Source organism: Felis catus, chromosome E3 (assembly GCF_018350175.1).
Source record: "Felis catus isolate Fca126 chromosome E3, F.catus_Fca126_mat1.0, whole genome shotgun sequence".
Lineage (NCBI taxonomy): Eukaryota > Metazoa > Chordata > Mammalia > Carnivora > Felidae > Felis > Felis catus.
Window position 1 is genome coordinate 39,742,268 of NC_058383.1, and position 12,615 is coordinate 39,754,882.

Consider the following 12,615-nt stretch of genomic DNA (forward strand, 5'->3'; position numbering starts at 1 on the left):
AGGCCGCCGCCTACCCGCAGGACGCTCCCCTGGCCACCACTTACCTAACGGCAAACCTCTCAACCTCCTAAACCATCAACGTGTGGCAGTGACCTCCAAATGCAAAGAACCCAAACTCTTAGCGGTCATTCCTCACCATGAGTAGCCACAACTGTTTGGTTAAAACACTGAAAATACAGCACATAAAAACAAAAAACAGAACAAAAGAACAACAAAAAAAATTAAGAAATTAGAAAGACCTTAAAACCTAGAACACAAAATAAAAAGAACTTAAATGTAATTAAAAAAAGGCAAATAAAACACATATACAAACTGAAACAGAAAACACGGTGATGAAGAGTAAAGCTACTTTGGACGTCGCAGCGGCAGGAAGAGACGCAGGAAGAAAGCTGGTGGGGGTGCGGGCAAGAGGCGGGGCTCAGCAGCCCCGCAACCCCCGCGGCCACCTCCCCCGGCCGCCCCGCATGAGCCGTCACCTCCAGTGGCATAGCCAGGCTCTGCCGGGGGGGGGGGGGGGCGCACCTGGCCCCCCAGGCCCCTGCCCTTCTGCCCCACCCCCCACACGGGCAGGTCCATTAACAGGTGGGCCGGCACCCAGGTCAAAGGTCGCAGAGACATGCTCAGTGTCTGCAGCAAAAGCGAAAGCGATTGGGGTCACTTGGTGACAGAACAGGCAGCTTGCAGCCACCTCCAGCAGTCAAGCTGGACACCCAGGGACGAATGGACAGTCAGCCACAAGCTGCGGCAGGGAGAAGCTCCACAAGTTCAGACCCCACAACCGCCAGCCCGCCCCAGTCCAGAGGCCCAGGGGCTTGGCCTTCCACAGGCACCTCCAACAGCCTCTGCAGGAAGGGCACCAGGCCTGGGTCGCCTCCTCCAGCCCTGGGGGTGGCATCCTTACCTGGCGATGGGGCCACAGCCTGTCTGGTGAAGGCAGGCTGAGCTCACAGACCGAAACCGGCAGCACGTGACCAGGGGCCCTGAATGAGTGAGTCCCTGCCCCTGGCTTTCTTGGGGACCCTGCTGAGGCGTGCACTCCCCAGATAAGTGCACACACCCAGGACAGCCATCTCCCCAGACTCGGAGACCCAGAAGTCAGGAGCAAAGTAAGGACAGTCTAGAGGAGAAGACGCCGACCCCTCACCCTGGACTTTCCCGCAACTGGCGTGCAAACCTCGGATGCTAAGAGGACGGCACGTTCTGGGCTGGTGTCCAGTCTGGCCACGGGGCTCATGGGCGAGTTGAGGAACAGACGTGCTTGTGCCCCCAAACAAAGGGTCAGCCCAGCCCTGGCCTGAGGCCCACGCCCCCAGAGCAGTCCTCCTCTCCAGCTCGGACGCCCCTCCGCGAGAGGCCCTGCGAACCCAGGGGCAGCTGCAAAGGGTTGGCCGCAAAGACAGCTTCCGGAATGAGCATGGGACGATGGGGGGACGGGACGGGAGAGAGGAGGCGGGGGGACCCTCACTCCACGGCACGGCTACAAAACCTGGTAGCTGGAGCTCAACTGCAGCTGGCCGAGGTCACTCAGGTGCCAGTGGTCCCCCGCAGGCACGAGCTTGCCCCCCATCTGTGCACGTACCATGCCGTCGGCCAGGGGGAAGACGTTCAGAGAGGTGGGGCGCTCCTTCCTGCTGAAACGTGAGGGAGAGAGGAAGGAAGCGCACATTAGAGGTGGCTCACCACTCGAGAATGGGACTCGCTCTGGACACGCAGGGGCCTGCTCTGAGGGAGCGGGGTCCTGGGGGGGGCACAGGGGCCGCCTGCCCCGAGCTCCTCTGGAACCAAACGCGGTCCCATGTTCAGGGGAACCTGGGCTGTCCTGCGGGCCTGTGTGACACTCCCTTGTTTCACCGTGACTCACGTTTGGTGATTTCTTACACCCGCTATGTGCACTAAGAAGTCCCACGGGGGAGCCAGCAGCAGGCCCCCTGGCAACGTGGCCGCACAGAGCGCTCCCGGGGGGAGACTTTACGATGGCGGTCTTTCCTATAGGTGGCGCAGCGTGCCTGCTTGTTGCTGTCGGCCCTGCGTCTGTGTCCTGGGGCCGGACAGAAGGAATCGACCTCTTCGCTCTGTACTTTGCTCCCTGTCCCCCAACCCGCTCCAATGTTCCTTCACGAGACCTCACTGCAAAACGTCAGAACCGACGTGTGCAGAGTGAAGAGGGGCTCCGTCCTCCTGTTGGGTGTCGGTGTCCTTTACAGCCTGAGGGGGCCCCTTTCTCCCACTCCACGCAGTTCTTCCTGGTCATCATGGAGCAAAGACCCCAGAGGGGAGGTCTTTTAAAGGTGTGCCAGGAGACAGGGATGAAGCCAGGATGAAGCCCAAAGCTGCCTGCCAAGTTCAGTCCCCAGGGGACGTTCCATCGGGGGCTTCTGATTGGATCCTGGGTGGCACACAGTCCAGGCCGGCCCATGCATGCCCTGCCCCGGGGCAGACACACCACACCCGGGAGAAGGTGGTCCGCTCAATAGCCCGTGCTGCCCAGAGCTGTTCGGGGCCAAGGATTAAAGCCCCCACACCACAGCATCTCACGCTTGGAGCCTGACCCCCAGAGAGTGTGGTGGGAGGAGTGGCGGGGGCCTTCTGCAGAGTTCCCCAACGGCCGGGTCCAGAGGCTGGACTGTTCTGGAGAGAGAAGACAGGCAGTTTCCTGCGGTGCTTGGAGGGTGCAGGTGACAGAGAGGAGACGTGAGGCCGTCACCCCTGATGTGAACTTGCTGCAGCCGGGCAGGGGCTTCGTGAGGCCTGGCCCTGGGAAGGCGGGGGGGGGGGGGGGGGCTCTCTGGCCGTGGCCAGGATGAAGGAGAAAAACACGGGGTCTGAGTTGGAGTCCTGCTTCGTCCCCTTTGAGGCCGGCTCGTGTGTCCTATTCAGCAAGACGCTGCCTCCCCTGGACCCGCTGAGACCTGGCTGTGCCGTCCCAGAGTCCGTCTGTGGCCAGGACAGAACCAGAGGAGTGGAGTGCTCCCGGGGGCTGCACCCTTCACGGCCTCTCAGGAAGCTGGTTTCCCGTGGACGACCTTAGGGGCCTCACGCAGCCCTCGTCACCCGTGACAGAGGACGCGTTCTCAGGCGTGTCTCAGCCGCTCACGTGAGAGCTAGAGACTGAGATCTTAAGAAAGACATCAGGTTAGCAAGCTCTGAGCCTGCAGGTCCATCAAAACCTCAGCAAGCCTGAGGCTCAGCCGGTGCTCAGGCTGCCTCCTGCCCGCAGCCCGTCACGCCCCCCCTGCCACGCCCAGGTGTCTGGGAAGGCAGTGGCCGCCACACGGTCAGCACATCCCCAGAGGAGGGGCCTGGTCTCAGGCCACAGCGGCCAGGCTCCCAGGAATGCCCATTGCCTGCTCTTCCCCCTCAGGCCCCCGGGGCCAACGTGGGGATCCCTCTCCTCAGGCCTGGCTCCACCTCCGGAGAGATGCAGAGTGGGTCCCTGGGCCCCAGGTGGAGGGCAGCGTGTAAGCATCCCGCCTCGGAGGACACGTGTCCCCCACTTCCATGGCTCTGTGCACAGACGTGCCTCGTGAGCAGTCAGGCTGCTCTCTTGCAATGGCGTCCTCCCTGGGGACCCAACATCATCTCCTCTCTCTGCTCCTCACACAGCCACGGGCAGCCGGGTCCACAGTCCCCTGGGCACTTGCTGGGCACTGCCCACCTGTGGCCCAGAGCTGTCCAAAGCTTGGCCACTTCAGAAGCCGCAGCCCTAGGGAGTCACACCGCCTGCAGAGGTCAAGCTGCCCGCAAGGGTCACGGTCACACAGCGGGCTCTGGGCCCAGAATTGGGAGCGACTGTGAGTCCAGGACCGTGTGACACCAGAGCACAGGGTCTCCAGCCCTGCCCGGCCGGGTCCAGCGCGGCGGACCCAAGGTCTGATCTGAGAACAAGGTGGATGCTTGCCGGGCAGGGCCCCTGCACCACCACCTAGTCTGGGGCTGGCTCGGGAACCCGGGCCCAGCCCACTGCCGCCTCTCCATGGCCTCCGAGCGCCACACCGAGACTCCATGATCGGTAACACCGCTGCGAAGAGCAGGGCGAGGACCAGCCCTGCACCTGTGATTAAGAACCAATGGCCGGACCGACTCTCCCGAACCCCAGGGCACCCCGAGCGCTCCGCGCAACAGCGCAGACGCTGCCCCAGGCTTTACCTTTTCCTCCACGACTGGCGAGGACTGCAGGGCAGCGACAGACAAGGGCCAGCACACAGCGGCAACAGCACAGAGGGCGAGACGAGAAGACAGTATTAGAGGGCAGAGGTCAGGAGCTCAGGTCACACGTGCTCACATGGAGGGTGAGTGTGCGGTGCGGGCCAACGGCCAGGCACCCCACTCTGGACTTCCCTCCACAGGAACAGACACGTGGAAACACGCAGACATCTGCACGCGACAGACACACAACACAGACACATGACCCTCTCCGCTTCACCGAGAGGCCCCCAAGTGGGGCCTGTGCAGGCGAACAGGTTGCACACATACTCTGCACAGGGAGGAGGGCGAGTGCCGTCTGGCACACGTGGGCACGTGGGGATGGAGCACGCGTCACACATACCCTAACCCGCGTCTCTAAAGACACACAGACTAAGAAGACCAAGCCAGGAGTGAAGAAAACGCCGGAGTAGGTTTTGCAGCGATCGGTGGCTCCCAGCACCGGTAGCCTCCAGGAGGGGCCAGAGAGACTGAACTTGGAAGCTGGGGCAGACGTACATCTGTCCCCAAAGAGCTGCGGCAGGAGAGGGACACCCTGGAGAAGCAGGTCAGGATGGTGGGGGGGGGGGGGAGGGGCCTCCCCGGGCCCCCAGGTGCAGTAGTGCAGCAAGAGAAAGGCTCATGCTTCCTGTTTCCACCTGCACTCCCTCTGGGAACGTGGGGTAGAGGCTGTTCACCCGGAAACAGTCCTGCGCAGTCAGACACGCACAGTGCACCCTCAGAGAGTGTGGGCTGCGGGCACGCGATGCAGGAGAGGTGGCCGGTTTCGCGGGCTGCTGAGGAAGTTCAACGCCGAGGGGCCGGCTAGCAGGGCGATGGCGGCCGTGCAGACCCACAGCAACCCCCTCCACCCCCCACCCAGACAAGTGCCGCTCCGGCCATCACCAGGCAGGAGCACCTTCCTCTTCGTGGCCAGAGGGACCCGGCAGAGGCCGACCATATCCAAGGAGGTCTCGGCTGACAGCTCAGGTGCGTTCTTCCTGCAAGTAGGACTCTCTCACACGGGTGGGGCTCTGGCTCAGGAAGGTCTGTTAACGGACTGCTGACGGCCTAGAGACCATGGTGACTACATACCCCTCGACCGTGGGGTTCCCTTCTAGTAGGATCAAATCAGGGAGAAGAGGCTCGGCGGCTATCCGCACCAGAGCCCCTCCCTCTCCTGGACAGCCGCCAGGTCCGTGTTACAAAAGAAGGGGCTCCTGTGGGCTCTTGCCAGAGTCCCCCCGCCCCCGAGGGCGGTATGGTCTACACCAACAGGAGGTGGACTGTCAGCTGAACGGAAGACACCCGTTCCTTGCTGAACAGGTCGTGGGGCTGCTTATGACCATCCTGGGGCCCGGAGGGAGGAGAGCGCACAGAGCTTCCACACACGGCCGTGGGGCCTCGGAGGGGACCCTACACGGGACCCTGTGAGCCGGCCCCTCTCGAGTTTGAGTCTTGACCAGCAGAAGGGTGGCACCCGCAACGGGCTGGAGCCCAGCTCCGACACCAGGGAGGCTGGAGGGCCTGGTGCCGTGCTCCGTTCAGACTGGCTCAGGGTCGAGGGAGCCACAAGACACGCGGGAGAGCAGGTTCCCAGACCAGGTCCTGCGTCCGGCACACACGGAGACATCCACGGAAAGCAACCCCATCCTGCGACCGTGGGGCCTCTTCCACATCCAGGAAGAAACTGAGGCCTGACCCGGCCCCCGGTGATGGCCAGGATGTTCGGTGCCCGGCTTTGTAACTTGCGCAGCTTCTGCTTTTGGCTGAGCCTGCGTCATCCTGAGGTTCTGCGCATCCCTGGGGCCCAGCGTGCTGACCCCTCGTAGAACCCTGCACGCTCATGGCCTCCAAGTCCTGAATTCAGAAGTCACACCTTCCCGGTTTCTGGGAAAACTGGGCCCTTCTCCCTGGGCTCTCTCCTTTGTGACCTTTGAGGTGCTCCTGTCCTAAAGGAGGCTGGCAGGGAAACAGCCTGAAGGTTCTGGAATGCTGCAGCTCTCCGGAACTGGCCACGAGCCCAGCGCTCATCAGAGATGCCCAAACCGCCCAGCTGCTTCAGCCCCAGCCCAGACTGCCCTGACCAACTCCCCACAGAAAACAACACAAAGACCCCTGCCCCAGGTTAGCATTCAAGTGCCGCTGCTCAGAAATCTTCCCGGCACCTCTGAGTGCAGGAGTGAGGACCTCACAGTGCACTCAAGAGAAAATCTCAGCCGTGAACCAGTAGCTTGCGAGATCGCTATATCCCACCTTCAGACATCTGTGACCCAGAAACGATACCTACAGAGTTCTGTCACTCAAACCGTTTGGTCCGTATGCCCTCACTACCTGGTGCTGACTCAGCTAACGAACAGCACAGCGTGTGACACCTCCCTGGGGCGTGAGAATTCACTGCAGGGAAGCGTCCTCAAGGGCCGGCGCCCCCGCTCCCCGCGAGAAGCAGGGGGGCTGTGAAAAACAGGCTGACCGTCCCTGCACCTCCTTTCCTAGGTCCTGCTAGGCCTTCTTCACATGCGTACTCAGTGTTTCTGTTTTCAAGTCAGACGCCTCTAGCACAGGATACAACAGCTCTGCCCGCTGGTAAAGACCGTGGTCGGCAATGGTCACAGCGGCAGGGCCTGAGCCCTCCCGTCTGCGGCGTGGCCCATTGAAGAGGTGGGCACGGAGAAAGCTTTCGCAGCCAGCAAGGGCTTCATGCAACGTGACCATGACTTGAGGCCTTGGCCTGCAGGAATGACGGGCCACCGCTGGAAATGGACCCATCACCAAGCTCGATCTGGGGGACCTGGGATTCTAACCTCCGGCCCCTCCTCCGACCTACTAGAGACTTGGAACTTCTGTCCCGGCCCACCCGGCCCAGGTCCGTGACCTGGGTCTCCCCAGGCCAACTCCCTCAAGTTGCCGACACCCTCGAGAAGTTCGCTGACAGTCCGCTCCTTTGGGCCTTATCCCGACTGAAGGGCACAGAGTGGGGAGAAAGCAGCTGGCCTCGGCAGGCCTCTCTCCACCCCCCAAATAAAACCAGCGGAGCTCCTGGACTCAGACCAGTGAGGGCCTCCGGATCTGCTGGTGCCACCCTGGCCTGCAGTAAGAATGTGGCTCCACGCGGCGGTCACCAGGCTGTCTAGACCTCTTCCCCACCCACGCATCAGTGCTCGTGATTCGAGGTAGTTAAGGCCCACAGTCACGGAGACCTGGGTTAGCGAATGAGACACACACGCCTCACAGAGATCAGAACCTTCGTTCCTGACTCCTCCTAGGAGATGCCACTTGCTATGTTTTACAAAGGAGAAAATGGGGTGTGGAAGAGGCTGCTCCAGGACAGGGGCCAGAGCTGGGCTTCCAACGTCCCTGAGCGGCCCTGGTCCGGGCGTCCCACACAACACTGCACCGCCCCGCCCGCCTCCACACTCTGGGCGTCTCTGCACCTGTCTGTGTGTGACCCCAGAAGCCCCACGAGTGTCGACGGGAGGCCACAGGCAAGTTTTAGTGAGTAGGTGGGTCCAGAAACAAGGCCCTGAGATGATCAGGAACGGCCACCCCATTATCCCAGGGCCTTTGTAATCGCACATGGCCAGCAGGAGGGCCACCCCGTTCCCCCGGACCGGCTCGGGCGCCAGGGGCACGGGCGGGGCACGTTCCTGCTCCAGCCACGCACCCCGGCCAGGAACCCGAGTCAGGGAGAAGCAGCTCTCCGGAGCGCCCTCTGCCCTCCCGGCCCAGGCACCTCGGGGATGAGGGAACCAGAGAGCCTGCCACCTCCAGCTTCCCGCCTTACCTCCTCCCGGGCAGGCTGCCCTCGGTTTGGCTGTTTCCCCCAACCTGCTGCATCTTGGACCTCTCGATATGTTCTACGTAGGTCTGGATCATCTGTGGAGGAGGAGGCTGCCATGTGAGTCATTCCCACTGACCCTGGCCCCTCTCCCCTCCTCTATCTAACTGTGGTACTTTCCAGGCCCGCTGTGCTCCGACAGCAGTAAAAACGACGCTCGTGAAAGGGAGTCTGGCCAGCACGTGGCTAACCGCTTTCCGGCTGGGGCAGGAGAAACCGGAAGTAAAGGCCAGAAGCCTCGCACGGCTGCTGGGCCGCGGGCGGGCACCCACCTCGGTGTGTCGCTGGTGCAGGGCATTGTACTCCTTCTTCATCTCGGACTCTCTCTCCTCCAAGCGGGAAACTAGAAAACACAGCCGCCGCGTGTCAACGGCACAACCCGCATGTCCACGCCCCTTCACTTCCCCTCCGGGCTCGGCACGTGGGCAGAGGGTCCCAGGACAAACTGACGCCTGGTGCAGAGGGCCACCCTCAGGAGAGAACGCCGGGGCCGCCAGAAGGCAGGTCCTGGCTGGTCTGGGCGGCACCTGGTGTGCTCAGTCCTGCCACGAGGAGAACCAGGGTGCCTGAAGCTCGGCCACGGGCGACTGGCTGCGTCTGAGCTGGCCGGTGGCCCCCGAGACGGAGTCAGGTGCAGACAGGACTCCAGCAAGTGGCTTGTACAAGGGGGCAGAGTTCATACGTGAGTAGCCTCCGTGCCGAGGCAGAGAGCAGAAGACATCTGAAATGTGGGACGGGACACACAAGTGTCCCTTACACGTGCCAAAGGCTGCAAAGACCACGCCGTGACCTGCCACCTCCGGGCACGGGGGTTCCCCCTGAGTTGACAATCCCTGCCCCTCAGCAAGGGCCACTCTGGCCACGAAATGCAGGGAAGTCACCCGAGTGCCCCACAGGCCTGCTGGGGAGCTCACGAGACAGCCAGGCACCCTGCACCTGTGCCCCACCGAGCAAGCGTGCGGCCAGGACACCTTCCGCCTGTGGCCCTCTGTTCAAACTTCAGCTGTGTCCTTTCTCCGTCACGAAAACTTCTACTCGTGGGTCACCATAACGTTGACTTTTAAACAAAGACTTGTGAAAACCGAAACAATGCTTCTTATAACAACCCTCATCCAAAAGCACTCCATTGCCCCTGCATGCAGGGGACACAGTGATCCTGCAGGCCCCCGGCCTGCCCGGCACCCCCAGGCAGGGCCACGCCGGCGGGCTCCCTCAGCAGGCCTGGCCTCCCGACCACCCAACAGCGGCGTCCCCTTGGTGCCACGCAGACAGGGGCCCGCGCCGCACGGGAGCTGTAACCCAAGGGGTCACACGGGATGGCGCGCTGGCCCAGTCTGGCTCGGACCGCAGCCTGAAGCCAAAATGCTTTGTCATCAAAGGAGCCTCGTTTACTTATTTCCACAAGGAATCGGAGGCTGATTACGGGAAATGCGTGGCAGCGTAAAGAGGTAAGACAAAGGGTAGGGCGAGTGACAGTGCGGGTAGAATATGGCTGTCCCGGGCTCCCTGGCTCTCCTTTCATCAAAGGCTCTCAACATCCTTCCCAGCTGGGGTCAGCCTGGGAACAACAGACACATTCAAATGCCGGTCCCCCTCTGGCGGGCCACTTACTCTGATCCGCGTAGTTCTTGGCCTTCAGTTCCAGCTGGCGGGTCTGAAACTCATAATGTTCCACCTGGATTTGCAGCTCCTTCTTCTCCTGTTCCAGGGCATCTTCAAACTCGATGAATTTCTACACGCGGGAGGAGAAACAGAGCAGGCGTGTCGTGAACGCGGGATGCCAGGCGACAGCAGCCTCTCACAGAGGGGTCAAAGGCTTCCGGGACCGACATTCACAGGCTCCCGAGGCCACACGGCCTGTCACCCGCAGGCAGCAAACCCCGACACACGGGGGCCCCTGAGGAGGGGCCAGAGTTTCCCAAGAAACCTTCGGTGTGCGTGGGGGGCTCCGTCGGTTAAGCATCAGACTCCTGATCTCCACTCAGGTCGTGGTCTCACGGTTGATGAGTCTGAGCCCTGTGTCCGGCTCTGCACTGATGACAGAGGCTGCTTGGGGTTCTCTCTCTCGTCTCTGTCCCTACCCCGCTTGTGCTCTTTCTCCCTCTCTCAAAATAATAAATACCCTTATTAAAAAAAAGGGGGGGGGCCTCACGGCTGGTTTAATGTTCTGCTGTTGCCATGCTGCAATTCCTACTAGTATTTGAACAAGGGACCCCACAGTTCCATTTCCACACTGGGCCCCACAAGTCGGGTACCTGGTCCTTTTGCAACAGGGTGACGTTACGCCTCTCGATACCACAACACACCTAAACGAGGTCAAGTCTACTTGGCTCTTCATCTGTATTCCCATTGCCACTCAGTTCAGGAAGGCATCACTACTGGAATAACCAGCAATGGAGATCGGTCTTGGGAATCTTTCCCTTACATGCTAAGTAGCTAAGCAAAATTACCATCAAATCAAGTGAAAAGAAAGCACTTTGGAAAGAAAAAAAAAAAAAAAAAAAAGGACAATTCTTGGGACTCCCGGGTGGCTCAGTCAGTTAAGCGTCTGACTCTTGATTTCCATTCAGGGCAGGATCTCAGGGTTCACGGGATTGAGCCCCGCATCAGGCTCTGCGCTGACAGTGTGGAGCCTGCTTGGGATTCTGTCTCCCTCTCTCTCTCCCCCTCCCCTGCTCTCACTCTGTCTCTCAAACAAACATCAAAAGCAAATGATTGCTACCAACAATTACATGACACGCAAATTCGTCAAGCGTTCCCTATTTTTGTGTTGTATGGAAACCAGTTTGACAATAAATTTCATATTAAAAAAACAAAACATAACAAGCCTAGTAAAAATAAATAAATTACAATTCATTTGAAAAACAAAAAGCGATTTCGTTTGTAGGAAGCAGGAGTATCAGCTACGTTAACACATGAAGAGTTTCTCAGAAGATGGGAATACAGGGGCGCCTGTGTGGCTTCGCCGGTTAGGCGCCCAACTTCAGCTCAGGTCACGATCTCATGGTTCCTGGGTTCAAGCCCCGCGTCGGACTGTGTGTTGGCAGCTCAGAGCCTGGAGCCTGCTTCAGATTCTGTGTCTCCCTCTCTCTCTGCCCCTCCCCAGCTCACACGGTCTCTCTCAAAAATATACGAACGTTAAAAAAAATTTTTTTTTTTTTTTAAAGAGATGGGAATATAAAACTGATGGCTGGTTTTGGGTTTCGGGCATCTGGAAGAGTGCTGGAATAACTGCACCCAGGACCCAGCGGCTCAAGGCCTTTGTGTCCCAAGCCGACTTGTCAGGGCCCAGCGGGAGAGGGCGGGAACCCCGGGGGAGGGGCAGACAGGCGCCCCAGGAGCAGGAAAATGCACGCTGATGGTGCAGCTGTGCACAAAATACAAGTCAGTTGTTCTGTGTGCTTGGGACTGAACCAGTGTGTGAAGAATAAACTGTTAACAGACTGATAAGGATATTTTTTAAACTGGGTAATTTTAATTCCCATTACTTAAAAAAAAATTATGTTGGGGCGCCTGGGTGGCTCAGTCGGTTAAGCATCTGACTTCGACTCAGGTCACGATCTCATGGTTTGTGGGTTCAAGCCCCGCGTCGTGCTCTGTGCTGACAGCGCAGAGCCTGGAGCCTGCTTCGTATTCTGTGTCTCCTCCTCTCTCTGCCCCTCCCATGCTCATGCTCTGTCTCTGTCTCTCAAGAATAAATAAACATTAAAAAAAATTTTTTTTTAATTATGAAAATAATGAAACGTACGGGCGCCTGGGTGGCTCAGTCGGTTGAGTGGGCAACTCCTGATTTCGACTCAGGTTATGAGCCCAGGGTCGTGGGATGGAGCCCCACGCTGGGCTCCATGCTGAGTGTGGAGCCTGCTTGGGATCTTTCTTTCCCTCCGTCCCTCCCTGCTCATGCTCTCTATCCCTCTCTCAATTAAAAAAAAAAAAAAAAAGAGGGGCGCCTGGGTGGCACAGTCGGTTGAGCGTCCGACTTCAGCCAGGTCACGATCTCGCGGTCCGTGAGTTCGAGCCCCGCGTCGGGCTCTGGCCTGATGGCTCGGAGCCTGGAGCCTGTTTCCGATTCTGTGTCTCCCTCTCTCTCTGCCCCTCGCCCGTTCATGCTCTGTCTCTCTCTGTCCGCAAAATAAATAAACGTTGAAAAAAAAATAAAAAATAAATAAAAAAAAAAGAGAGAGAGAGAAGAATGAAATGTAAACAACATGCGCTTTTGTAGGAAAATCAGGTGAGAGCGTGAAGTCAAAAGAAGGCTATTTTCAAGAAACCACAATTCTACCCTCTGGAGTCGGTTTAAGATTAGGAGGTGTTCTTCCAGATGTGTGTGGGTGTGGGTGCACAGGGCAGATGCGCAATCTCTTGTACGCAGGGTCGCGTGGCCTGATTTACTCGGTGGCTTCGGGCGGAGCTTCTTTCTACATCCAGAAACACTCTACCACTTCCGCCGTGAGAAGCGGTGTGTGCAGAGCGGATTCCGTCCCGTGGATTACCCGCTGTCGGGGCTTCCGGGCTGCTCGCACACGCCCGTTATTGGGGTCACCGCCTGCGCAAAGGCACGATGGCTACCTGCTCTCGAAGGCTGTGGTCGCACT

General features: G+C 59.4%; 1 protein-coding gene across 17 annotated transcripts in view; it reads right to left on the reverse strand.

Annotated features, from left to right (window-relative positions):
* Window positions 1-12,615, reverse strand: part of MAPK8IP3 (mitogen-activated protein kinase 8 interacting protein 3) — a 46,846-nt gene that overhangs the window by 22,423 nt on the left and 11,808 nt on the right. For 6 of the 17 annotated variants that reach the window (XM_023246393.2, XM_023246387.2, XM_023246390.2 and 3 more), the window contains exons 2-6: window positions 9,632-9,752; window positions 8,293-8,363; window positions 7,967-8,058; window positions 4,147-4,170; window positions 1,487-1,631 (exon numbers count right to left, since the gene is read on the reverse strand). In XM_023246393.2, coding sequence (XP_023102161.2) covers window positions 1,487-1,631; window positions 4,147-4,170; window positions 7,967-8,058; window positions 8,293-8,363; window positions 9,632-9,752 — 453 coding nt within the window. Of the gene's footprint in view, window positions 1-44; window positions 174-1,486; window positions 1,632-4,146; window positions 4,171-7,966; window positions 8,059-8,292; window positions 8,364-9,631; window positions 9,753-12,615 lie in introns of those variants that run through there. The other 11 variants (XM_023246392.2, XM_023246389.2, XM_023246400.2 and 8 more) reach the window with 8 other exon arrangements.